This window comes from Heterodontus francisci, chromosome 28 (assembly GCF_036365525.1).
Source record: "Heterodontus francisci isolate sHetFra1 chromosome 28, sHetFra1.hap1, whole genome shotgun sequence".
NCBI classification, from domain to species: Eukaryota; Metazoa; Chordata; class Chondrichthyes; order Heterodontiformes; family Heterodontidae; genus Heterodontus; species Heterodontus francisci.
The window spans coordinates 28,157,372-28,185,353 of record NC_090398.1 but is presented as its reverse complement, the minus strand read 5'-3'; the positions used below and the strand labels follow the sequence as shown (position 1 = coordinate 28,185,353).

General features: G+C 42.2%; 1 protein-coding gene across 5 annotated transcripts; it reads left to right on the top strand.

Annotated features, from left to right (window-relative positions):
- Window positions 1-273: 273 nt before the first annotated feature.
- On the top strand, window positions 274-27,982 carry LOC137385161 (probable G-protein coupled receptor 139). 5 transcript variants are annotated; one of them, XR_010977741.1, is made up of 3 exons: window positions 22,800-23,017; window positions 23,427-26,656; window positions 27,191-27,982. XR_010977741.1 is itself a non-coding variant. In XM_068060126.1 (3 exons), exons 1-3 carry the CDS (start codon window positions 22,903-22,905, stop codon window positions 27,580-27,582), a joined length of 819 nt encoding a protein of 272 aa, XP_067916227.1. In that variant the 5' UTR covers window positions 22,800-22,902; the 3' UTR covers window positions 27,583-27,982. The 5 variants fall into 5 exon arrangements, 4 of the variants coding, with proteins under 4 accessions (XP_067916225.1, XP_067916227.1, XP_067916224.1 ...); XM_068060126.1 differs by having other exon boundaries at window positions 23,427-23,738; XM_068060124.1 differs by lacking the exon at window positions 22,800-23,017 and adding an exon at window positions 274-665 and having other exon boundaries at window positions 23,427-27,982.

Here is a 27,982-nt window from a genome sequence, read left to right as displayed (position 1 = left end):
AAAGGCCGCAATTTCTTCGGGAGAGAATCATAATTGTCACCAAGTTCACTGTAAGAAAGAGAGACGATATAAATAATGTTATAGTGGCTGTTTGAAATATATACGGTGATATCTCTTGACAGCATTTTCCTCCATTCAGTGTGCTTATATAAGATTAGCTGTGGAGACATTTCCTGGGAAACCTGACCATATATTTTAATGAGCTGCTATAGTGCTCATTCTGCACGGGTGACACTTGATTCTTTGTATAAGACCTTCAAAGAACATTATAACATCGGTAAGGCTATCAAATTGAGGAAAACAGAGAAAGTGTGGACACCCGGTACACAAGTTTGCTCCATAACCACCACTGTGTAATGACGGCATCGGGAAACACGTTTTGTTACTCAACATGTGGTGTTAACAGATTACGAACAAATGGTTAATAATGGTTCACCAAGGACGCCCAGGGCTGCGACAATCGGGTAGTAAATGTCTTTCATCAGCAGAATAGCTGGTTTCCCCATTTTATGTGAGATCGGATGAAAGCTGTAGGAGTTGAAGAACTGGCTCACGTCTGAGCCTGTGAGAAGGAACCTATATTTATGTGCAAATGAAACCTCCAAGGAGTCAATCAGCTTTCATCATAATGAGCATTGGTTGTAGTCATTTAACAAATAGACTCGGTAAGTTTTTTTTATTACAATACAGAACTAGGGCAAAAGGTTAACACTGAGACAGTTTTAACCATACACAATTAAAACTTACTTTAAAATTTGAACGAATGTGGATCCTATTCCCACAGGATCAGTCAACATATTCTTTGCATGAATTGTCCTGATGCAGTCCTACACTCCAACCTATTGATTCAAAACCTGCCGATCAGGTAGCAGAAGAAATCCTGCAATATTTGTGATGAAAATTGCCCTGCAGCAATGCTGGTGATTTTAGTATTCTGACATTAGTGAGACCAATACATGTACACAAATGTCTGTTCACTTATCCTTGTTAGAGTTACATCACATTCATACTCGAAGTGGCCATATTCCTCCAGTATTAGTGGCACCCTTCAATTATGCTAGAGTGAGCAGGATGTCCCTGTAATAGTGGTGTGCCGTCACTTAGAGGTGACCATGTTCCTTTGATACTAATAGCTCCTATGTTTACAATAACTGTGTCGATCCTCCTCTGCACTAGTGGCACCTGCAGTTCCAGAAGATGGAATCACCCTGCTTCAATACTAGTGTTTCGCTGCACTTACACTAGAGATAACAATTCTTTTCTGATGCTCGTGATTCCCTTTATTTATTCTAGAGGTGGCCACTGCTGGTAACCCTACACTTAGGTAAGGTAAACCCATATCCTTCTGGTACTTGTGATCATCTATAATTGCAATGGCAGTAACAGCGCTCCTCCGCTACTAATGATTCCCTACACCTACATAAGAACTAAGGAACATAAGAAATAGGAGCAGGAGTAGGTCATATGCCTCTCAAGCCTGCTCCACCACTCAAGATGATCACGGCTGATCGTCTGCCTCAACTCCACGTTCATGCCTATTCCTTCTCTTCCAATTCCATGAAAGGCTAAGAATATGTTTATCTCAGCCTTAAAGATGTTCATTCAACCATGTAGCCTCCACAATTCTCTGGTGTACACAATTCTAATGATTCACAACCCTTTGAGTGAAGATGTTTCTCTTGATCACAGTCCTAACCCTAACCCTAAACGCTTCTCCCGAGACTGTGCCTCCACATGTTCTGGATTCCCCACGAAGGGAAACAGCGTTTACACCAACAAACCCCTTCAGATTCTTATTTGTTTCAATTAGATCGCCTCCCATTCTTCTCAACTCCAGAGAGTGTGGGCCCAATTTACTCAGCCTCTCATCATAGGACAACTCACTCATTCCAGGAAACAATCTAGTGAACCATCGTTGTACTGCTTCCAAGGTGAGTATATTCTCCCTTATATATGGAGACTGAAGCAGTGCAAAGTACTCTCGGTGTGGTCTCATCAAAGCACTGTACAACCGCAGTGAGACATCCTTATTGTAGTACCCCGATCCTCTTGCAGTAAATGCCAACATCACATTTGCCTTCCTAATTGTTTGCTTTTCCTGCTTGCTAATTTCTGAATTCTTTGTCTGAGTATACCACGTCCGTCAGAACATCAATATTTTGAAGTTTCTCGCCTATTAAAAAATCAGCTTTCTTTTTCTTACTACCAACGTGACTAACTTCACACTTCCCTATATTATTCGCCATCTACCACGACGTTGCCCACTCACTTCACCTGTCGAAATCTCTTTGCAACCTCTTTGCACTATTCCAGTGCAAGTGCAACCTTAACAATTGCACTAGAAGTAATCGTATATCTCTGGTATTGGTGGTATCCTACACTGACACGGAAAAGTTTTCCTCCAGTATGAATGGTAGACCCGCACAAGAAGTAGACAGCAAGTTCCTCCAGCATGAGTGGTGACTGGAAATCACACGAGAGATGAACTTCCAACACCGATATGTGTAAAACGCTACACTTCAATAGAGGTACCATTCTTGCTCCAGTGCTAGTAGTAAACAAACATTTAGACGAGAGGTAAACATTTTCCACTCGTACTGATGGTGCCCTATCCTGAGGCTAGATGAAACTGTTTTCCTCTGAAATACAGTAGAGATGTCGATGCTGCTTCAATACTAGTGGTACCCTACAATTACACTAATGATGACAATTGTCCTCTGGTACGAGTGGTGAACTTAACTTATACTAGATATGATAGTGCCCAACTGGTACCACGAGTAACACACAGTTAGATCAGAAATGTTCATGCTCCTATGGTGCCACATCAACTACACTAGATGTGACCGTGCTCCCCTGGTGCTAGTGGTGTGTCTACTGTCACAAGAGCTTACTTTTGTGTTGAAAGCTGGGAAAAGGGATTTTCTGTGAAGATTGAAGGATGAGGCTTGTTGTTTGAAGATTGCACATTGCAAGACCTTTTTCCAAGAAACCAGGAAGATTATGACTGTCATATGGGTAGGCGGTGGCGTAGTGGTATTGTCACTGGACTAGTAACCCAGAGACCCAGGGTATTCCTCTGGGGACATGGGTTCGAATCCCACCACAGCAGAAGGTGGAATTTGAACTTAATAAATATCTGGAATTAAAAACTAGTCTAATGATGGCCATGAAACCATTGTCGAATGTTGTAAAAACCCATCTGGTTCACTAATGTCCTTTAGGGAAGGAAATATTCAGTCCTTACCTATCATGTGACTCCAGACCCACAGCGATGTGGTTAACTCTTACATGCCCTCTGAAATGGCCTAGCAAGCCACTCAGTTGTACCTAACCGCTACGAAGTCTATAAAAAGGAATGAAACTAGACGGACCACCCGGCATCGACCTAGGCACCGGAAACAACAACGGCAAACCCAGCCCTGTCGATCCTGCAAAGTCCTCCTTACTAACATCTGGGGGCTTGTGCCAAAGTTGGGAGAGCTGTCCCACAGACTAGTCAAGCAACAGCCTGACATAGTCATACTCACCGAATCATACCTAACAGACAATGTCCCAGACACTGCCATCACCATCCCCGGGTACGTCCTGTCCCACCGGCAAGACAGACCCAGCAGAGGTGGTGGCACAGTGGTATACAGTAGGGAAGGAGTTGCCCTGGGAGTCCTCAACATCGACGCCGGACCTCATGAAGTCTCATGGCATCAGGTTAAATATGGGCAAGGTAACGTCCTACTGATTACCACCTACCGCCCTCCCTCAGCTGATGACTCAGTACTCCTCCATGTTGAACACCAATTGGAGGAAGCACTGTGCGTGGCAAGGGCACAAAATGTACTCTGGGTGGGGGACTTCAATGTCCATCACCATGAGTGGCTCGGAAGCACCACTACTGACCGAGCTGGCCGAGTCCTAAAGGACATGACTGCAAGACTGGGTCTGCGACAGGTGGTGGGGGAACCAACACGAGGGAAAAACATACTCAACCTCATCCTCACCAATCTGCCTCCCGCGGATGCATCTGTCCATGACCGTATTGGTAGGAGTGACCACCGAACAGTCCTTGTGGAGACGAGGTCCCGCCTTCACATTGAGGATACCATCCATCGTGTTGTGTGGCACTACCACCGTGCTGAATGGGATAGATTTTGAACGGATCTAGCAATGCAAAACTGGGCATCCATGAGGTGCTGTGGTCCATCAGCAGCAGTAGAATTGTACTCAACCACAATCTGTAACCTCATGGCCCGGCATATCCCCCACTCTACCATTACCATCAAGCCAGGAGACACACCCTGGTTCAATGAAGAGTGCAGGAAGGCATGCCAGGAGCAGCACCAGACACACCTCAAAATGAAGTGTCAACCTGGTGAAGCTACAACCCAGGACTACTTGCATGCCAAACTGCGTAAGCAGCATGCGATAGACAGAGCTAAGCGATCCCATAACCAACGGATCAGATCTAAGCTCTGCAGTCCTGCCACATCCAGCCGTGAATGGTGGTGGACAATTAAACAACTAACTGGAGGAGGTGGCTCCACAAATATCCCCATCCTCAATGATGGGGGAGCTCAGCACATCAGTGCGAAAGATTAGGCTGAAGCATTTGCAACAATCTTCAGCCAGAAGTGTCGAGTTGATGATCCATCTCGGCCTCCTCCTGAAGTCCCCAGCATCACAGCTGCCAAACTTCAGCCAATTCGATTCACTCCACGTGATATCAAGAAACGACTGAAGGCACTGGATACTGCAAAGGCTATGGGCCCTGACAATATTCCAGCAATAGTACTGAAGACCTGTGCTCCAGAACTTGCCGCGTCCCCAGCCAAGCTGTTCCAGTACAGCTACAACACTGGCATCTACCCTGCAATGTCGAAAATTGCCCAGGTATGTCCTGTGCACAAAAAGCAGGACAAATCCAACCCGGCCAACTACCACCCCATTAGCCTACTCTCAATCATCAGTAAAGTGATGGAAGGTGTCATCAACAGTGCCATGAAGCGGCACTTGCTTAGCAACAACCTGCTCAGTGATGCTCAGTTTGGGTTCTGCCAGGGCCACTCAGCTCCTGACCTCATTACAGCCTTGGTTCAAAGTTGGACAAAAGAGCTGAACTCAAGAGGTAGGTGTGAGTGACTGCCCTTGACATCAAGGCAGCATTTGACCGAGTATGGCATCAAGGAGCCCCAGCAAAACTGAGGTCAATGGGAATCAGGGGGAAACCCTCCGCTGGCTGGAGTCATGCCTCGCGCAAAGGAAGATGGTTGTGGTTGTTGGAGGTCAACCATCTGAGCTCCAGGACATCACTGCAGGAGTACCTCAGGGTAGTGTCCTAGGCCCAACCATCTTCAGCTGCTTCATCAATGACCTTCCTTCAATCATAAGGTCAGAAGTGGGGATGTTCGCTGATGATTGCACAATGTTCAGCACCATTCGCAACTCCTCAGATACTGAAGCAGTCCGTGCAGAAATGCAGCAAGACCTGGACAATATCCAGGCTTGGGCTGATAAGTGGCAAGTAACATTTGCGCCACACAAGTGCCAGGCAATGACCATCTCCAACAAAAGAGAATCTAACCATCTCCCCTTGACATTCAACGGCATTACCATCGCTGAATCCCCCACTATCAACATCCTAGGGGCTACCATTGACCGAAAGCTGAACTGGAGTAGCCATATAAATACCGTGGCTACAAGAGCAGGTCAGAGGCTAGGAATCCTGAGGCGAGTAACTCACCTTCTGACTCCCCAAAGCCTGTCCACCATCTACAAGGCACAAGTCAGGAGTGTGATGGAATACTCTCCACTTGCCTGGATGGGTGCAGCTCCAACAACACTCAAGAAGCTCAACACCATCCAGGACAAAGCAGCCCGCTTGATTGGCACCCCATCTACAAACATTCACTCCCTCCACCACCGATGCACAGTGGCAGCAGTGTGTACCATCTGCAAGATGCACTGCAACAACGCACCAAGGCTCCTTCGACAGCACCTTCCAAACCCGCGACCTCTACCAACTAGAAGGACAAGGGCAGCAAATACATGGGAACACCATCACCTGCAAGTTCCCCTCCAAGTCACACACCACCCTGACTTGGAACTATATCACTGTTCCTTCACTGTCGCTCGGTCAAAATCCTGGAACTCCCTTCCTAACAGCACTGTGGGTCTACCTACCCCACATGGACTGCAGCGGTTCAAGAAGGCAGCTCACCACCACCTTCTCAAGGGCAATTAGGGATGGGCAATAAATGCTGGCCTGGCCAGCGACGCCCACATCCCGCGAATGAATTTTAAAAAATGACTTGACTGTTAAAAAAAGTTAGTTTCGTTTTGTCATTGAAAGAGACCAGTGAACAGTGCAAGGAGCAGGCTTTTAAATCTGTTCATATACCAGTCTAATTCCCTTTTGAATGCTTCAGTTGAACCTGCCTCCACCACATTCTCAGGCAGCGTATTCTAGACGTAAAGCACTCACTGCATGAAAACGTTTTTCCTCATGTCACTTTTGCTTCTCTTATCAAATACTTTAAATCTGTGCTCTTTAGTTCTCGATCCTTTCTCGAGTGGGAAAGGTTTATTTCTATCTACTCTGTCAAGACCCCTCATGATTTTGAATACCTCTATCAAATCACGTGTCAGCCTTCTCCGGTCCAAGGAAAGCAGTCCTAACTTCTCCATTATATCCTCATAACTGAAATTCCTCATCCCTGGAACCATTCTCATGAATCTTTTCTCTACTCTGTCCAATGCCCTCGCATGTTTCTTCAAGTGTGACACACAGAATTAGATGCAATACTCCAGTTGAGGCCAAAATAATGCATAATGTAAGTTCAACATAACTTCCTTGCTCTTGGACACTATGCCCCTATTAATAAAGCCCAGAATACTGTATGCTTTATTAACCGTGCTTTCAGCTTGTCCTACCACCTTCAATGAGTTATGCACATATATACCTAGATTCTTCTGCTCCTGCACCCCGTTTCGAATTGTACCCGTTGCTCTATATTGCATCTGCATGCTCTTCCTACCAAAATAAATCTCTTCACATTTCTCTGTGTTCACCTTCATCTGCCGCCTGTCTGCCCATTCTACCAACTTGTCTATGTCCTTTTGATGTCCTACACTACCCTTCTCACAGTTCATAATGCTTTGAAGTTTCGTATCATCTGAAAAGTTTGAAATTGTGTGCTGTCCACCAAGTTCTAGGTCATTAATATATAACAGGAAAAGCAAGGGTCCCAACACCGATTCCTGAGGAACTCCACTACAAAACTTCCTCCAGCCCAAAATACATCCATTAACCACTACTCTTTGTTTCCTGTCACTCAGCAAATTGTGTATTTATGTTGCTACAGTGCCTTTATTCCATGAGCTACAAGTTTGCTCACATGTCTGTTGTGAGGCATTGTATCAAACGACTTTTGAAAGTCCATGTACACCACATCAACAGCATTTCTCTCATCAACCCTCTCTGTAACCTCCGCAAAAAAATTCAGAAGATTATTTAAACATAATTTTCCTTTAAAAGCGCCATGCTGGCTTATCTTAATTAACTCAGATTTGTCCGCGTGACTATTGATTTCGTCCCAAGTTATTTTTTTCTAGGAATTTTCCCACCCCCAAAGTTAAACTGCCTAGCCTGTAGTTGCTGGGCTTATCTTTACACCGTTTTTTGAACAAGGGTGTAACGTTTCCAATTCTCCAGTCTTCTGGCACCACCAGAAGACAGACAAATTATGGCCCGTGCCTCTGGGATTGTCACGCTAACTTCCATCAGTATCCTTGGATGCATCTCATCCGGCCTTGGTGCTTTATCCACTTTAAGTACAGACAGCTTATCTAATATTTTATCAGTTTTAAACCCCTCTAGTGTCTGACTTCCCTCCTCTTTCAACATTGCCTGGGTTGCATCTTCTTCCTTGTTAAAGACAAATGCAAAATATTCATTTAATACCGCAGCTATGCCCTCTGCCTCCATGTGTAAATCCCATTCTTGGTCCCTAATCCGGCCAACTCCTCCTTTTACCACCCTTTTACTATTTATATGCCTATAGAAAACTTTGGGATTTTCTTTCAGGCTAGCTGCCAGCCTCTTTTCATGCTCTCTCTTTGCTTCTCTTATTTGCTTTCTCACTTCCCCTCCAGACCTTCTATATTCAAACTGGTTCTCAACAGTATTTTCTACCTGGCATCTGTCATGAGCACACTTTTTCTTCTTTATCTTAATCTCTACTTCTTTTGTCATCCAGGGAGCTCTGGATTTGTTTGCCCTACTTTTCCCTTTCGAGGGAACACACGTTGACTGCCTGAACTATCTCTTCTTTGAAGGTAGCCCATCTTTCATCTATCGTTTTCCTGCCGGCTTTTGACTCCAATTTATTCTCCCCAGCTCCATATTTACCTCATTGAAGTTGGCCTTCCCACAGTTAATTGATCCTATCCTTGATTGCTCTTTGTCCTTTTGCGGAGTCAGCCTAAACATTATGATTCAGTGATCACTACCCCTCAATGTTCTCCTACCAATACTTGGTCCACTTGGCCCACCACATTCCTAAGAGCCAGGTCTAGCGATGCCTCCTTTCTCGTTGGGCTAGCAACATACTGTTGTAGAAAAGAAGCCTTGCATCTCTTCGAAAGAAATCCTGCCTGAAGAGAGGGAAAGACCCAGGAAAAGGGGAGTTGCTACTCTATGTGGAGGAAGATTGCTTTGCAGAGAGATAGCCCCTGCATTTTAAAGGTAACCGATTTCAACTGCCTCCAGTCTCTGCAGAATTCCTGCCTCAAGAGTGATTCCTTTTACTCCTGTGTTTTGGGAGATCCTGAAATTTCAAGAAAGATTCTACTGTTCTGCTATTTCAAAATCCAAATAGACCTGTTGCTGAAAGATCTGTGCGACTCTTGCTGCAAACAAATTACCTTTAATGCCCAACCCTCATCAGTCTCACCTGGAGAGAGCAGCAAGCAGAACAAAACTTACTCCAAAATTCTGTTCGAGCTGGTCAACAAGCACCTGCACATTTCTCCAGACAGGATGTCCATCGTGTTCCAAGACCTAGATGCTGCTAATTATGGCTGGAATAGCACCACCTTCTGATCCAGAGCATTCCTAAATGATCACTGTAGTAAAAAATGTGATCACTGCCCCTCAATGTTCTCCTTCGAGTGGCATCTGAGTATTTGACTCCAGGACTCCTCAAGGATCTGGAAATACCCAGCAGACTGTGACAACCAATTATTTATTATTCCGAAGAAACCGTTGCAACTCGAAACACCCTTTTCCCCCGGTTGACTGGTTTTTGAATGTATGTGTGTGTCCATGAGGGTCAGGAAGAATATGAAGTTCTAAAATCTTTTCATGTATATAGATTTATCCCATTATTGTTTAAGATTTAGTTTATTAATAAATAGGTAATTTTTGATGTTGTTTAAAGAAACTTGGTATGGTGTGCTTTATTCTGGGGGACAAATAGATCGTTTAATTTCGCTAATTCCGGTAGATGAGAATTGTTATTTGATATGCTATGACCTGTGAAATACTGGGACTGAATGAACAGTGCACTACTCCCGCTTTGGTCGTAACATATGAATTGGGGGTCTAGTGAGATTCAAATCCAACGCAAACTACGTGAATTATAAAGGGAGTAACAATTTGAAAGAGAGAGAAAAAAGGAACTAGCTTTCTTGTATAATCGGATGAAGCATGTACCATCAGAATGGCATTAGCAGTTGCAGCAGTTTTTTCTAGAAAAGGAGAAACTGCCCCTCAGTGACTTGAAAACTTTAACTAAGAATACAGTAAAAGAGTTGGCAGCACAATTAGAGTTAGAATTGAAACCAGGTTTTGCAAAAGCAGAGACAATTGACATAATAGCCCAATAATTAAAATTGGAGGAGGAGGAGGAGGAAGAAGAAAAAGAAGAAGAAGAAGAAGAAGAAGAAGAAGAAGAAGAAGAAGAAGAAGAAGAAGAAGAAGAAAAGTTAGAGGGTGATTCAGTTGAATTGGTTAAGATTTAGTAAGAAATGAAAAAAAATCCTTGAGCAGTAAAAAGAACAAAGAAAACTTGAGACTGAGAAAGAATTGACAATGAAAAACCTTGAATTGGAAAAAAAGTGGAAAGGGAGAAAGAGAGTAAATTTAGGTTAAAAGAGAGGGAACTAAGTCAAAGGGGTGTTCTTGACTCCAGGGAAAATTATGGTCAGGAAGAATCTGAATCCAGCCCAAGACCCAGAGAAAGGCTGTTAAAAGTTATACAGGGTCTCCTGAGGTTTGCGTAAAGGGACATAGAGGCATTTTTCACTTCTTTTGAAAAAATAGCCAAACAAATGAAATGGTGAAAGGAAAGCGGGGCACTGCTTATACAAAGTGGGTTGATGGGCAGAGCTCACTAAGTTTATGCCATGCTTCCTGAAGAGGCTTCTACAGATTATGAGATGGCATAAAAGGCTATTCTCACTGCGTATGAGTTAGTCACTGAAGTGTACTGACAGAAGTTTCAGAACATAAAGAGAGTGGCTTGGCAGACTTGTGCAGAATTTAAGAGGGTAAAGCAAATTAACTTTGATCGATGGCAACGGGCATTAAATATGGAAGCCACGTTTGAGAAACTTAGAGAATTTATTCGTTTGGAAGAGTTTAAAAATTCAATCCCTCCAATAGTTAGATCTCATGAAGATCCAGGTAAGCAGCAGAAATCACTGATGATTTTGAGCTTGTTAATAATCCAAAACCCTTTGCCCATCACCCCCATAAACCCACAAAGTATAGAAAGTGGGAGAGTGAAAGGAAGGCAAGGAGCAGAGCAGGCTGTAGCTTTAATGGCAGATGTACAACCAGACACAAAGTGACTGAATGGATCAAGAATAAGATGCCTGAAAGTTATAATCATTTTTTGACAGAAGGGAAAGTAACTGCACATCCCTCAAGTAAGGCAAGCAAACCTGTCGTCATATTTAGAGATATAGGAGCGACAAACACTCTTTTACTGGGGAAAGGTATAACATTTCCACCAGAGACTGCACTGAATGCTAAGGGTTCAGTTAATGTTATTGGCGGAGAGTATGTACCCGTACCTTTGTATTGTGTACACCGAGAGTGTGACCTAATATCTGGGATGATAACTGTCAGAGTTGTCTATAGTTTACCTGCCCACAGAATTGACCTACTACAAATAAATGATTTATCTGGAGCAAGAGTATCAGTTTCTCCTGTGGTTTCAGAGAAACCAAGTGAAGTTAAAGAAATGGAACAAATACAGAAACATGTTCCAGAAATATTTCTTGTGTAAGTAGTAACCCAAGCAATGGATAAACAAGTTGCATTGTTGGAGGTAAAATTGGCACCACAAACAGATAGCTGAATATCTGAAACATTGCTAGGGAATTTAGATAATCCAAATGGTATGTTTTATAAATTTTCTATAATTGCAGCACAGCAAGCTGATCCAGAGTTACATAGAATAGCCCAGATGGCTTTGACAGAAGCTGAGCCAAATGGAGTTCCAGAAGGCTATTATGTTGAAGACGAGGTTCTATGGAGGAATGGAAATTTTCTCATAGGCCTGCTGATGAAAATTGGACAGTTGTTCTGCAGGTCGTGGCACCAACTAAATGTCACCAGGAATTATTAAGGTATGGTTATTGACATTTCTCTCGCAGGACATATGGGGATCTGGAAGACCAAATCATGTATATGTCAATATTATTACTGGCCAGGCCTTACAAAGGACGTGAAGCAGTTTGGTAGAATGTGCTAGATATGCCCAATGGTGGGAAAACTGCAAACTACGATAAAACTGGCACCACTAATTCCTATACCAGTTATTGAGGAACCATTTAGCAGTGTATAGGTAGACTGTGTAGGACCCTTGCCAAAAACAAAAGCAGGACATTATCATGTATATGGGTACTCGGTTTCTATTATTCATTTGAGAACAATTATTGCTAAAGTAGTAGTAGAGAAGTTAACTCAATTCTTTATGAGATATCAATTACCACTTGAAGTTCAATCGGATCAAGGTTCTAATTTCATGTTGAGGATATTTCAGTCATGGATAAGTCATGGGTAATTTGGGTATCAAACAGTTATAATCTTCAGCATGTCAGCCAGGGAGTCTTAGAAAGGTACGACCAAACTCTCACAACAATGATTAGAGCACAGTGTCACCAATATCTGCCTGATTGGGATAAAGGGCGAGACTTTCTTTCATTTCCCACTAGAGATTCACCAAATGAGTCCAAAGGTTGCCGTCCTTTTGAACTGGTTTCTCGACATGAAATAAAAGGTCCTCTAAAACTCATCAGAGATAGGTTCTTAGAACAAATGAATGAACCTACGCACCTGTGTTCCGGGATAGGCTCACAAAAAACTTGCAACCTGGCTTAGGAACACCTTAAAGCATTCCAAGTCAATATGAAAAAATGGTCAGACATGAACGGAAAGACCCTAAATTTTCAACCAGGGGATGAGGATTATTACCTTTACAAGGTGAACCCTTAAAAGCACAGTTCAGTGGTCCATATGAATTGGTCAAAAATAGTGGTTAAGTAAATTACTTGATTGACACCCTGATCACTGGAAAAGAATCGGCTATATCATATCAATCTGTTAAAGCAATATTATTGCAGGGAGGGGGATAAGCCAGTACAGGTATGTCAGGTAATCGACACTGTTGAGATGGAACTTTTAGCATGCTTGGCAACACTTATCCTTGCCCCACTATATATCTGAGGTAGGATACTCTTGCTTTTGTGAATTCGCTTTTTGCCCGATTTAAAACTGAATCAGTGGCTTGTAATTTTTTAAACAGAGTTTCTAACTCTTTTATGTGTTCCTTCCAAGTGTTACTGTATATTAGCATATCAGCAAGATTCACGACACAGTTGGTAACACTGGCTACCCCTTGAATTGTCAATCTCTGAAACGCTGATGATACCTTTTTTGTTAGCCCAAATGGCATCACTTGGCATTGATAAAGACTGTCTGGTGTGACAAAAGCTGATATTTCTTTAGCTTGAGTTGTCAAAGGAATTTGCCAGTATCCCTTACACAAATCTTTTTTTGAAAGGAAAGATGGCACTGCCCACTCCGTCAATAGAGTCGTCCAAGCGACGAATTGTGTTGGAGTCTGCCTTCATTACCGCATTGACTTTTCTGCAGTCTATGCAAAGTCGAGTTGAACCATCAGGTTTAGATACTAAAACTATTGGTGAATACCAGCTGCTTTGACTAGGTTCAATTAAGTTGTCTTCCAGCATGTATTGGATTTCTGTTTTTACCGCAGCCTGATTGTGTGGCCTTAAACGGGAAGGATGCTGGTTTATAGGAATGGATTCCTCTACATCCACATCATGTGTGGATCAGAGTGTACATCCTGGCTTATCCCTACAGACTCTTTTAAATGCAGTGAATAGCCTTGTTATGTCTTCTCGTTGTTTTACATCCAAGTACGAGCATATGTTGTCCAATTTCCCTTGCCATTCTGTAATAGCTAACTGGATAATAAGAGTTTTAATCTGAGAATTATCTCAGCCTCCTTCTGCCTCATCCTCACTATTCTTTTCCTTCTCAACAGTGCAGATTACCGGACATACCTGTACTGGCTTATCCTCCTCCCTGCAATAATATTGCTTTAACATATTGATATGATACAGCCGATTCTTTTCCAGTGATCAGGGTGTCAATCAAGTAATTTACCATACCCACTTTTTGACCAATTTATATGGGCCCCTGAACCGTGCTTTTAATGGTTCACCCTGTAAATGTAATAATACTAATACTTCATCCCCTGGTTGAAAATTTAGGGTCTTTGCATTCTTGTCTGCCAATTTCTTTCATATTGACTTGGAATGCTTTAAAGTGGTCCTGAGCCACCTTGCAACCTTTTGTGAGCCTTTCCCAGAACACAGATACATAGTCTAGTATCGAAGGTTCATTCCTTTGTTCTAGGAAACTGTCTTTGATGAGTTTTAGAGGACCTCTTATTTCATGTCGAGAAACCAGTTCGAAAGGACGACGACCTTTGGACTCATTTGGTGAATCTCTAGTGGGAAATGAAAGAAAGTCTCGCCCTTTATCCCAATCATGCAGATATTCGTGAAGTATGTTTTAATCATTGTTTTGAGAGTTTGATCGTACCTTTATAAAGCTCCCTGTGTCTGTGGGTGATATGCTGAAGATTTTAACTGCTGGTTACCCAAATTACCCATGATTTCTTGAAATATCCCAGACATGAAATTAGAACCTTGATCCGATTGAACTTCAAGTGATAATTGATATCTTGTAAAGACTTGGTTTAACTTCTCTGCTACTACTTTCACAGTAATTGTCCTCAAAAGAATGGCCTCTACAAATCGAGGAGCCATATCCATGATAATGTGTATATATTGATGTCCTGCTTTTGTTTTTGGAAAGGGTCCGACACAGTCTACCTATACACTGCTAAATGGTTCCTCAATAACTGGTATAGGGTGCCAGTTTTATGGCAGTTTGCGGTTTTTCCACCATTTGGCATGTCTGGCCTAACATACAAAACTGCTTCACATCTTTTGCAAGGCCTGGCAGTTAATAATGTTGACTTATACGTGATTTGGTCTTTCAGATCCCCATATGTCCTGCAAGAGGAATGTCATTTGCTAACTTTAATAATTCCTGGCGTTATTTAGTTGGTACCACTACCTGTCGAACAACTATTCACTTTTCATCCACAGGTCTATCAGGCAATCTCCATTCCTCCATAGAACCCCGTCTTCGACATAAAAGCGTTCTGGAACTCCTTTTGGTTCAGCTTTTGTCAGAGCCAACTGTGCTTTTCTATGTAACTCTGGATCAGCTTGCCGTGCTGCAATTATGGAAGATTTGTCAAACATCTCATTTGGATTATCTTACTCCCCAAGCAAAGTTTCAGATACTCAGCTCTCTGTTTGTGGTGTTAATTTTACCTCCAATAGTGGAACTTGTTTAGCCATTGCTTGGGTCACTACGCACACAGAAAACATTCCTGGAACATGTTTCTGTATTTGTTCCATTTCATTAACTTCACTTGGTTTCTCTGCACCTACAGGAGAAACTGATACTCTTGCTCCAGCCAAAGAATTCCCTCGTAGTGTGCCAGTTCTGTCTACAGGCGAACTATAGTCATCTCTGACTGTTATCACCCCAGATGTTAAGTCACATTCTAGGTGCACTCAATACAAAGCTACTGGAACGACTCTCCACCAATAACATTAACTAAGACTTTAGCATTCAGTGAACTCTGTGGTGGAAATGTTATACCTCACTGCAGTAAAATGGTTTGTGTTGCTCCTGCATCCTTAAGTATAACAATAGATTTGTCTACCTCGCTTGAGGGATATTAAGTTACATTTCCTTTTGATAAAAAAAATCATGATAACTTTCAGGTAACTTATTCTTAACACATACAGTCATTTTGCATCTGGTTTTACAGCTGCCATTAAAGCTACAGCCTGCTCTGCTTTTCCTTAAGTCAGAGCCACTTTCTCTAAATTAGTTTTGAGTACACCAACAAGTCCGTTGTGTTTACCTCGCAACTTCCAGCATTCTGAACGAAGATGTCCCACCTTGTGGCAATAACACTTCATCTTTCGGACCTCACTTATACCCTCAGCACATTCCTTTCTGGCCTGAGGAGGGGATCCTGGGGCGTTACCAGCTGTTGCTTCTTGTCCCAGCTACTTGCCTTCCTTTCACTCTCCCACTTTCTATACATCGTGGGTTTGTGAGGGTGATGGACAAAGGATTTTGGCTTATTCATAAGCTCAAAATCATCAGCTATTTCCGATGCTTGCCTGGATTTTAAAACCTTCAGGTTCTCTACAAGAGTTCTCACTACTGGAGGGATTGAATTTTTAAATTCTTCCAAGAGGATCAATTCTCTAAGTTTCTCATACTTGGCTTCCATCTTTAATGCCCGTAGCCAATGATCAAAGTTCATTTGCTTTACCCTCTCAAACTGTACATAATTCTGCCCAGCCAATCTCTTTATGTTCTGAAACTTCAGTCAGTCAGCTTCAGGGACTAACTCATACGCAGCGAGAATAGGCTTTTGTGCCATCTCATAATCTGTAGAAGCTTCTTCAGGAAGCATGGCGTAAGCTTCATGAGCTCTGCCCATCAACCTGCTTTGCAAAGCAGTGCCCAGCTTTCCTTTGGCCATTTCATTTGCTTTGCGATTTTTTTCAAAAGAAGTGAAAATGTCTCTATGTCTCTTTCCTCAAACCTCAGGGAGCTGGTATAAATTTTAACCGGTTTTCTCTGGGTCCTGAGATGGATTCAGCTTTTTCCCGGCCAGAATTTTCCTTGGAATCAAGACCACCCCTTTGTGTTCGTTTCATATCTTTTAACCTAAATTCCCTCTCTTTCTCCCTTTCCTCTTTTTCCAATTCAAGTTTTTTCATTGTCAATTCTTTCTCAGCCTCAAGTTTTCTTAGTTCTTTTTCCTGCTTGGTTTTGTTTCTTTTCTAACTAAATCTTAACCAATTCAACTGCATCACCTTCTTCTTCTTCTTCTTCTTCTTCTTCTTCTTCTTCCAATTTTAATTGTTGGGCTATTATGTCACTTAACTCTGCTTTTGTAGAAACAGATTTCACCACTAACCACAATTGTGCTGTCAATTATTTTAGTTTAATCTTAGTTAAAGTATTCAAATCACTGAGGGGCACATTCTCCTTTTCGAGAAAAATTGCTGCAACTGCTAACGCCATTCTGATGGTATACACTTTACCCTATTATACAAAAAATCTGGTTCCTTTTCTTTCGCTTTTCAATTATTACTCCCCTGATAATTCACGTAATTAGCGTTGGATTTCAATCTCACAAGAGCGCCCAAATTAATATGTTATGACCAAGGCGGGAATAATGCAGTTTTAATCCAGTGCCACAGGTCGTAGCATATCAAATAAGGTTTCCCATCTATCGAAAATAGCGAATTTAACACTCTATTTGTCCCCCACAATAAAAAACACCATACTAGATTTCTTTAAACAACAACAAAAAATAACCATTCATTAATAAACTAAATTTTAAAAAATAGTGGAATAAATATATATATATATATGAAAAGATTCTGTAGCTTCTTATTCTTCCTAACCCTCATGCACACACACAGACATTCAAAAACCAGTCAACCAGGGGGAAAGGGTATTTTGTGTTGCAACGGTTTCTTTGGAATTGTAAACAATTGGTTGTCACAGTCTGCTGGATATTTCTGAATCCTTGAGATGCTCTGGAGTCGAATAGTCGAATGGCACTCGACGTCTTTCCAGGCGAGATTGATGAACAGTTTGTGATGGGTAGGCATTCAAGGCAATTTGCCTGTATGAAGCGTTGCACAGATCTTTCAGCAAAAGGTGTAGCAACAGGTTTACATGGATTTTGAAGTAGCAGTCTAACAGTAGAAACTTTCTTGAGAGTTCAGAATCTCACAAAAACACAGTCACAGGAATCACTTTTGAGGCAGGGATTCTTCAGAGACAGGAGACAGTAGAAATCTGTTACCTTTAAAATGCAGGGGTGTTCTCTCTGCAAAGCAATCTTCCTCTACAGAGAGTAAAAACGCGCCTTTTCATGGGTCTTTCCCTCTCTTCAGGCAGGTCAGAGCCACACCTTAAATGTAAAATATCTTTCGAAGAGATGCAATACCTCTTTTCTACGGCAGCATGTTGCTCGTCCAACGAGAAAGAAGGCACTGCTGAACCTGATTCTGGGAATAAGATGTGCCAAGTTGATCAAGTATTGACAGGAGAGAAAGCCAGGGTAATATTAATTAACAGCAGGAAGGCTGGGGTAAATAAATGGGAGTCAAAAGCTGGCAGGAAAACCAGGAGCTGAAGAACGGGCGACCTTCAAAGAAGAGATAGCTTGGGTAGGTCAAGGTATGTTCCCTGGAAAGGGGAAAAGTAGGGCTAACAAATCCAGAGCTCCCTGGATGACAAAAGAAGTAGAGATTAAGATAATGAGCAAAAAGTGTGCTTCTGACAGCTGTCAGGTAGAAAATACTATTGAGAACTAGTTTGAGACCGCGGTCCAGAGGGGAGGTGAAAAAGTAAGAGAAAAAGGGGAAGCAAAGCGAGAGCATGAAAAGAGGCTAACCTTAAAGAAAATCCCAAAGTTTTCAATGGGCATATAAATAATAAAAGGGTGGTAAAAGGAGGAATGGCCGATTATGGACCAGAAAGGGAGGCAAATGGCATAGCTGAGGTATGAAATGAATATCTTGCATCTGTCTTTACCAAGGAAGAGCTGCAACCCAGGCAATGTTGAAAGAGGAGGGAAGTCAGACACTAGAGGGGTTTAAAATTGATACAGAGGAAGTATTAGATAGGATGTCTGTACCGAAAGTGAATAAAGAACCAGGGCCGTATGAGATGCATACATGGATACTGAGGGAAGTGAGCATGGCATTCGCAGAGGCACTGGCCATAATTTTTCAGTCTTCCTTAGACTCGGGGGTGGTGCCAGAGGACTGGAGAAATGCAAACGTTACACCCTGTTCGAAAAAGTGTGTAAAGATAAGCCCAGCAACTACAAGCCAGTCAGTTTAACTTTGGTGATTGGGAAAACATCTAGAAAAAAAATAATTTGGGACAAAATCAATAGTCACATGGACAAATGCGAGTTGGTTAAGGAAAGCCAGCATAGATTTCATAATGGAAAATCATGTTTAAATAACATGCTGGTGTTTTTTGATGAGGTAGCAGAAAGGGTTGATAAGGACAATGCTGTTGATGGGGTGTACGTGGACTTTCAAAAGGCATTTGATGCAGTGCCACACAACAGATCTGCGAGCAAACTTGTAGCTCATGGAATAAAAGGCATGGTAGCAACATGGATGTGAAATTGGCTGAGTGAGAGGAAACAAAGAGTAGTGGTTAATAGATGTATTTTGGGCTGGAGGAAGGTTTATATTGGAGTTCCCCAGGGATCAGTGTTGGGATCCTTGTTTCTCCTGATATATATTAATGACCTAGACCTTGGTGTGCGGTGCACAATTTCAAAGTTTGCAGATTATATGAAACTTGGAAGCATTGTGAAAAGTGAGGAGGATTGTGCAGCACTTCAAAATGACATAGACAAGTAAGTGGAATGGGCAGACATGTGGCAGATGAAGGTCAACGCAGAGAAATATGAAGTGATTTATTTTGGTAGGAGGAGCATAGAAAGGCAACATAGAATAAAGGGTAAAATTCCAAAGGAGGTGCAGGAGCAGAAGGACCTAGGTGTATACGTGCATTCGTCACTGAAGGTGGCAGGCCAGGTTCAGAACGGGGTTAATAAGGCATACAGTATCCTGGGCTTTATTAATAGTGGCATCGAGTACAAGAGCAAGGAAGTTATGTTGAACTTGTATCAGACATTATGTCTGCCTCAGCAGAAGTATTTTGTCCGATTCTGTGTGCCGCACTTCAGGAAAGATGTGAGGGCAGTGGAGAGAGTACAGAAAAGATTCATGAGAATGGTTCCAGGGATGAGGAATTTCAGTTATGAAGATAGATTGGCGAAGTTAGTTCTGTTTTCCTCGGAGAGGAGATGACTGAGACATGATTTGATAGAGGTATTCAAAATCATGAGTGGTCTGGACAGAGTAGGTGGAGAGAATGTTCCCACTCGTGAAAGGATTGAGAACGAAAGGGCACAGATTTAAAGTATTTGAAAAGAGAAGCAAAAGTAACATGAGGAAAGTCTTTTTCATGCAGTGAGTGGTTTAGGTCTGGAATGCGCTGCCTGAGAATGTGCTGGAGGCAGGTTCAATTGAAGCATCCGAAAGAGAATTAGATCATTATATGAACAAAAGGATTGTTGAGGGTTATGGGGAGAAGGCAGAGGAATGGGACTGAGGGAGTTGCTCTTTCAGACATGATCGCCGAATGGCCTCCTTCTGCGCTGTAACAAGTCTGTGATTTTGCAGAGAGTGGTAACACTTTTCTGGGTTTTCTTCTCTTTACAGGTAGGGTAAAGCAAATATTTCAAAGCCTGCTCCTTGCATAGTTCACTGGTCGATTTCAATCACAAAACGAAACTAAATTTTTTCAACAGTCGAGTCATATGACAATCATAAATCTTGCTTGTTTCTTGGGAACATGTCTTGCAGTCTGCACTCTTCAAACACCAAGCCTCATCCTTCAATGCTCACAGAAAATCCCTTTCCCCAGCTTTGAACAAAAAAAAAAGCTCTTGTGACAATAGACAGCAAGCACCAGCAGAGCACGGTCACATCTAGTGTAGCTGATGCAGAACCATTAGTAACAGAGGAGCATGAAGATTTCTCATGCAATTGTGTGTTACTGGTGGTACCAGTTGAGTACTATCATCTCTAGTATAATTTCAGTTTACCACTCATACCAGAGGAGAATTGTCGTTGCTAGTGTAATTATAGGGTACCACTAGCACTGAAGCAGCATAGACATCTACTGTATTCCAGAGGAAAACAGTTTTATCTAGTCTCAGGATAGGGCACCATCAGTACGAGTGGAAAACTTTTACCTTTAGTCTAACTGTTGGGTTATGACTTGCACTGGAGCAAGAATTGTATCTCTATTGTCAGTGTAGTGTTTCACCCACATCGGGATTGAAAGTCCATCTGTAGTGTGAGTTCATGTCACCACTCATACTGGAGCAGCATAAGAACATCAGAACATGAGAACTAGGAGCAGGAGTATGCAATTCAGCCCCTTGAGCCTACTCCACCATTCAATACGATCATGGTTTATCGCATCTTGACCTCAACTCCACTTTCCTGCCCGTTCTCCATAACCCTTCAACCCATTTCTAATTAAAAATCTGTCTAACCCCTCCTTAAATTTACCCAATGTCCCGGCATCCACTGCACTCTGGGGTAGTGAATTGTACAGATTCAGGCCCCTTTGAGAGAAGTAATTTCTCCTCATCTCTGTTTTAAATCTGCTACCCCTTATCCTAAAATCATGACCTCTCGTTATAGATTGCCCCACAAGAGGAAACATCCTCTCTATGTCTACTTTGTCAATCGAGCACGGTCTCTTCTGCTTCATGTGCTGGTCTACCACTCGCACTGGAGGAACACTTCTTTTTAGTCTAAGGGTAGGGCACTAGTACAATAGAAGTACGATAATTTCCAGTGAAACTGTTGGGGTTGCACTTGTACTGGAGTAGCACAAAAAGGTTGCAAAGAGATATAGACAGTTTAAGTGAGTGGGAAACATGGTGGCAGGTGGAGTATAATGTAGGGAAGTGTGGAGTTATTCACTTTGGTAGTAAGAAAAAGAAAGCTGATTTTGAAAAAGGTGAGTAACTTCTAGATGTTGATGTTCAGACTCACCTGGGTATACTCGTACAAAGAACACAGACAAATAGCATGGAGGAACAGCAAGCAATTAGGAAGGGAAATGTGATGTTGGCATTTACTGCAAGGGGACTGGGGGACGATAATAAGGATGTCCTGCTGTAGTTGTGCAGTGCTTTGATGAGACCATACTGAGAGTACTTTGCACGGTTTCGGTCTCCATATCTAAGGGAGATTAAACTCGCCTTGGAAGCTGTACTGAAATGGTTCTCTAGATTGGTTCCTGGGATGAGTGAATTGTCCTATGACGAGAGGCTAAATAAACTGGGCCTATACTGTCCGGAATTTAGAAAAGATACGAAGCGACCTCATTGAAACAAATCAGAATCTGAAGGGGATTTGTTAGGGTAAATGCTGTGAATTGTTTCCCTTCCTGGCAATCTGGAAAATGTGGAGGCACAGTCACAGGGGTTAGGGTTAGGACTGTGATCAAGAGAAATTTCTTCACTCAAAGGGTTGTGATTCATTGGAAGTGTGAATCCTAAAGGATTGTAAATGGAGGATAGTGGATGCGACATGGTTGAATGAACATGTTTAAGGCTGTGATTGACACATTTCATGAAATAGGGTGAGAAGGAGTGGGCGTGAAAGTGGGGTTGAGGCAGAAGATCAGCCGTGATCATCTTGAGTGGTGGAGCAGGCTTGAGAGGCATAAGGCTACTCCTGCTCCTATTTCTTATGTTCTTTAGTTCATAGATAAGTGCAGGGAACGATTAGTCATGGAGGAGCACTGTTACCTCCATTGCAAATATAGATGATCACAAGCACCAACAGAGTATGGATTTACTTTAAGTAAGTGTAGGGTTACCACTAGTTGTCACGTCTCGAATAAATAAAGGGAATTATGACTATCAGAAAAGAATTGTTATCTCCAGTGTAAGTGTAGGGAACCATTAGTATTGGAGCAGGATGGTCACATCTTCTGCAGGTGTAGGTGCCACTATTACAGAGGGAGATGGCTAATTTACTGTAATCATCGGTGCAATTAGGATCAAAGGAACAGAGTCACCTCGAGAGTAAGTGACGGCACACCACTATTACAGGGACATCCTGCTCACTCTAACATAATTGAAGAGTACCACTAATGCTGGAGGAATAAGGCCACCTCTAGGGTGAATGTGGTGTTACTCTAACAAGGATAAGCATGCAGACCTCTATATACATGTACTGGTACTAGTCTCAGAAGACGAAAATCACCTGTATTGCTGCAGGACCATTTTCATCACAAATGAAGAAGGATTTCTTCTGCTGCCTGATCGGCAGGTTTTGAATCAATAGGTTGGAGTGTAGGACAGCATCAGGACAATTCATGCAAAGAGAGCTACTTTGACTGGTCCTGTGGGAATAGGATCCATATTCGTTCAACTTGTAAATAATGTTTGAATTTTGCATTGTTAAAACTGTCTTAATATTTACCTGTTCCTTCGTTCTGAATTGTTAGAAAAAAACCAACTTACCGAGTGTATTTGTTAAATGACTACAACCAATGCTAATTATGATGAAAGCTAATTGACTCCTTGGAGGATTCATTTGTGCATAAATGTAGGTTCCCTCGCACAAACTCAGATGCGCACCAGAGCTTCAACTCCGACAGCTTCATTCTCACATAATATGAGGAAACCAGCTATTCTGCTGATCAAAGACATTTACTATCCATTTGTCGCAGCCCTGGGTGTCCTTGGTGAGCCATTAGAAACTATTTTTTCGTAATCTGTGTTGACTATCTCCCTGTTTAGACCATATGTTGCATAAGAAAACGTGTTTCCCCGATATCAGCATTACACAGTCGGTGGTTACTGGAGCAAACCTGTGAACCGGGGGGTCCACACTTTCTCTGTTTCCCTTAATATATTAGCCTTACTGATGTTAAAATGTTGTTTGAAGGTCCTATGCAAAGCATCAAGTGTCACCCATGCACAGTAAGTGTTACAGCAGCTCTTTAAAATATATGGTCAGGTTTCCTCGGAAATGGCTCCACAGCTAATCTTATATAATCACACTGAATGGAGTAAAATGTCGTTAAGAGATATCGCCATATATATTTCAAACAGTCACTAACACATTATTTATATCATCTCTCTTTCTTGCAGTGAACTTGGTGACAATTATGATTCTCGCCCGAAGAAATTGCGGTCTTTCCAAATGTATTTCTGTTTATATGGTGGCCATGGCAACAGCGGATCTCCTGGTTCTGATCATCAACGTAATAGTGTATCGTATTTTCAGCTATCACTTTCCATTTTCCTTTTTAACCTACAGTCCCGTGTGTAGGGTTATTCTATACCTATGTACTGTCAGCTTTGATTTGACTGTTTGGTTCACAGTCTTCTTCACATTTGACCGTTTTGTCGCTGTCTGTTTCGAGAAGTTTAAAGCAAGATATTGCACAGCAAGAAATGCAGGTCTGGTGATAACAGTGTTCTGTTTCTTGACATTTATCAAGAACATTCGCTTTTTATTTGCATACGAACCTGAGCAAATAATTAACAATGTGCAGTGGGGCTGTCGGGCAAGCATCGAATTTTTTTCCTCACCACTCGGTATAGCATGGGTCTGGTTTCATAGCGCCTGGGTCGTTTGGCTTCCTTTTACTTTAATTGTCGCATTTAATTGTTTAACTATTGGACGTATTTTAATGGCCAATAGAATCCGCAGGAAACTCCGGGGTAGCAGGAGTGAGAATCACAGTGATTCAGAAATGGAGAACCGAAGGAAATCCATTATTTTATTGTTCACTGTATCGGGCTGTTTTATACTGTTGTGGTTGACAGCTGCCGTGAGTTTCGTGTCGACCAGACTGACAAACACCAATAATTACCGAGGTGACCACACAGCCCCTGGATATATCGCCTATGAAACCGGAACTTGCCTTAAGTTTTTGACTTGTATTCAAAACCCTTGCATTTATGCAGCGACTCAGAGAAAATTCAGAGAAGAGCTGAAGAATGTGTTGAAATCTCTCTGGGCAGTGGTCCTGAGATTAGTCAGAAAATGTGGATAAAATTAGAGGAAGCTTGTTCACATCTGAAGCTCAATTTTAACTCATTTCCATCGTTCAACATCCTTTTTGGTAATGTGAAAAGTAGATTCGCACTTGTACACACTGTAGCAGTTTGTGGCAGTTTAATACCTTCATTACATTTTTTCTTCACACCTCCTTCATTGAGTAAACAGAACTGACTCCTGTAAATTCAGCACATTTCAAGTTCACGTTTCAAAGATAACAATGATGGGTTTCAGCAGTGGCGTTGGATATGTGAGTAACAGATGCAACCGCATTATATTAGAGATACTGGTGGAGCGTCATCAATCAGGTTTCATTTAGTGCAGAAATAGTCAAAGATCCTGGGATCATCCATATTGATAACATTCCGAGAAGCTTGTTGTGAATATTGATCCTCATTGATAATGGAACCAGAATTTTGTCACATTATAAGTTTACGAATGGAGGATACTGTCAGCGCTCGACACTAATCAATGTGAAAATTCACCTCCTTTGCCCCAGATATTTAATTAAAATGTCGATTGTACACTGACTGGTGTCTCCCACGCATCACAGTTTGAGCCTTCTTTCTGTGCTGTCCATAACAGTATCATGAGCAATAGTATTGCTGTTCAATCTCAATTTCCATAACTGAATGCGAAAGCAATGTAGCAATGAATAAATTGTTATAAACTTGTTTAATATTACATTCAAAGAAAGTTAACTGTAAAAACAAACCTGCCAGAAATTTTAAAAAAGTCAAACAGATAGAGTAGTTCATGTTGAGACGAACGTCTGCAGACTGTCGGAATTAGTATTTTTGGTAACTGTCGTCTTATGTTTGCACATTTTTCCAAGAAATAATTGGATAAATACCAGGAACCTTCAATTGGTTACAAAGTATTCATCGGCCATCTCTCTTCAATCTGCCAAGAACACCAAAGAATGGGAGCAGGTTCTCAATGAACAGGAGCTGCAGAATGTGGATGAACAGGCTCGAGGGACACAAATAATAATTTCCGAGATAAACGGCCTTCCTGGTGCAAGGTGAGGTGAGGTGAGAGTGACTGCCCTTGACATCAAGGCAGCATTTGACCGAGTATGGCATCAAGGAGCCCGAGCAAAACTGAGGTCAATGGGAATCAGGGGGAAAACCCTCCGCTGGCTGGAGTCATATCTCGAGCAAAGGAAAATGGTTGTGGTTGTTGGAGGTCAATCATCTGAGCTCCAGGACATCACTGCAGGAGTTCCTCAGGGTAGTGTCCAAGGCCCAACCATCTTCAGCTGCTTCATCAATGACGTTCCTTCAATCATAAGGTCAGAAGTGAGGATGTTCGCTGATGATTCCACAATGTTCAGCACCATTCGTGTCTCCTCAGATACTGAAGCAGTCTGTGTAGAAATGCAGCAAGACCTGGACAATATCCAGGCTTGGGCTGATAAGTGGCAAGTAACATTCGCGCCACACAAGTGCCAGGCAATGACCATCTGCAACAAGAGAGGATCTGACCATCTCCCCATGACATTCAACGGCATTACCATCGCTGAATTCCCCCACTATCAACATCCTAGGGGCTACCATTGACGAGAAACTGAACTGGAGTAGCCTTATAAATACCGTGGCTACAAGAGCAGGTCAGAGGCTAGGAATCCTGAGGCGAGTAATTCACCTCCTGACTCCCCAAAGCCTTTCCACCATCTACAATGCACAAGTCAGGAGTGTGATGGGATACTCTCCACTTGCCTGGATGGGTGTAGCTCCAACAACACTCAAGAAGCTCGACACCATCCAGGACAAAGCAGCCTGCTTGATTGGCACCCCATATAAAAACATTCACTCCCTCCACCACCGACGCACTGTGGCAGCAGTGTGTACCATCTACATGATCCACTGCAGCAATGCACCAAGGCTTCTGAGACAGCAACTTCCAAACACGCGACCTCTACCAACTAGAAGAACAAGGGCAGCAAAAACTAGGGAATACCATCACCTGCAAGATCCCCTCCAAGTCACACACCATTCTGACTTGGAACTATATCGCCATTCCTCCACTGTCGCTCGGTCAAAATCCTGGAACTCCCTTCCTAACAGCACTGTGGGTGTACCTACCCCAAATGGACTGCAGCGGTTCAAGAAGGCAGCTCACTACCACCTTCTCAAGGGCAATTAGGGTTGGGCAATAAATGCTGGCCTGGCCAGTGACGCCCACGTCCCATGAATGAATAAAATAAAAGGTCCACCACACCAAAAACAAAAAATTGGGAAAAGATCACGAGATTAAACAAGTGATGATAATTCTTTGCGAAAAGCTGCTAAGGCCACCGTTAGGATACCAGGTAAAGCTTCTGTCTCCTCATTTGGGAAAGATCATTAAATACAGAGATCAGATAGCGTTGTTACACCAGGATGGTGCCAGGGATCAGAACTGTACTGATGACGAGAAACAGGACATGGTATCTACATGCACTGGAGGAGAGAAAACTAAGAGAAAAGTGAATGCAGCTTTTAATGAAGAGAGGGAGATTATTCTGCCAAGTTGGTTAGTCAGTGGTAAATTTAACATTGTCGTACAGGGAATGAGCAGAGAGGTTAACCGAAAGATTGTTGGAAATTGGAATGTTTTGCTTCAGAGAATAGTTATGGGGAAATTAGATGTGTATTAGAAGCAGAAAAAGTAAATTTTGGTGAAAAGAGGAGGGCAGTGCTGTAACCCAGCACAGATAGACTGCGTCAAATGACCGAATCCTTCACAGAACATATCAATGGTTTTATAGTGTTACTGATGTGCATGATTTTTATCTTTTTTCTAAGATGCCACCATCCCCGTTGAGGTTCTATTAAACAAAACATTTAAAATAATCTGTTCACAGGAAGATGCCAGAGCTTCAATGGACACGGTTACCTTGCAGGTTGCCATTTATCAATAGCCTGCTTTCAATATATGATTACCACTCTGTGCAGTATCAGATTGCCCAATCCATTGCCTCATTCCGCATCGTTTGCAAATATTCCAGGGATTCGCAATTCCAGTTTTGAAGAAATTATCCGAAATTGCACTTTCTGTCAATACAACATAGAATTCCTTCAGATAAATGAACGTTTTAAGATGATGAGGAGATGGACAAAGTTCTTTTCTCAAATTCATCACGGTGACAATGAGTTCCATCATAACAATCTTCAAAATGTGAAATTAGAAATAGAATATTCCTGTCACGACATATACTTCAATGAAGAAGAAGAGAATGAGAATTCTAATACTTAACTGTATTTTGGAAATTCACAAATTTATCCTGACAGTTTGTAATGGGATAATCTGTGGCACCTGTCCCTCCTTTAATAAATCAGAAAAACCCTGACAGTTCAGTTAGCTGCACGTTATTGAAGTTCAAATAGAACAATTTTCGTTGTATTATTTTTAACGGGCCCTTACACAGCAGCAGGCACATGGAATATCCTATCCTTTGAATCCAACTATGATCTTAAGTCAGGAAGATCATGTTGTAGGAAAGCTGAGGTCTGGTATTCTGAAAGATAAACGCTGACAAATCAGACACATCCTGCATTCCCTCCTTTAATTCCTGATTAAGGAATTGTCTGGGATTGGTGGGAAGCGGCCAGGTGGGGTGGTTACCTCCTCGTGTTGATGGAGGGATGAATGATGT

Excerpts from the sequence above, each read along its gene's own strand:
- LOC137385161 (XM_068060123.1), top strand. The coding sequence starts at position 22,903 with ATGCGCACCAGAGCTTCAACTCCGACAGCTTCATTCTCACATAATATG. Across the intron at positions 23,018-23,426 it reads CGCAGCCCTGGGTGTCCTTG|TGAACTTGGTGACAATTATG; the intron begins GTGAGCCATTAG and ends TCTTTCTTGCAG.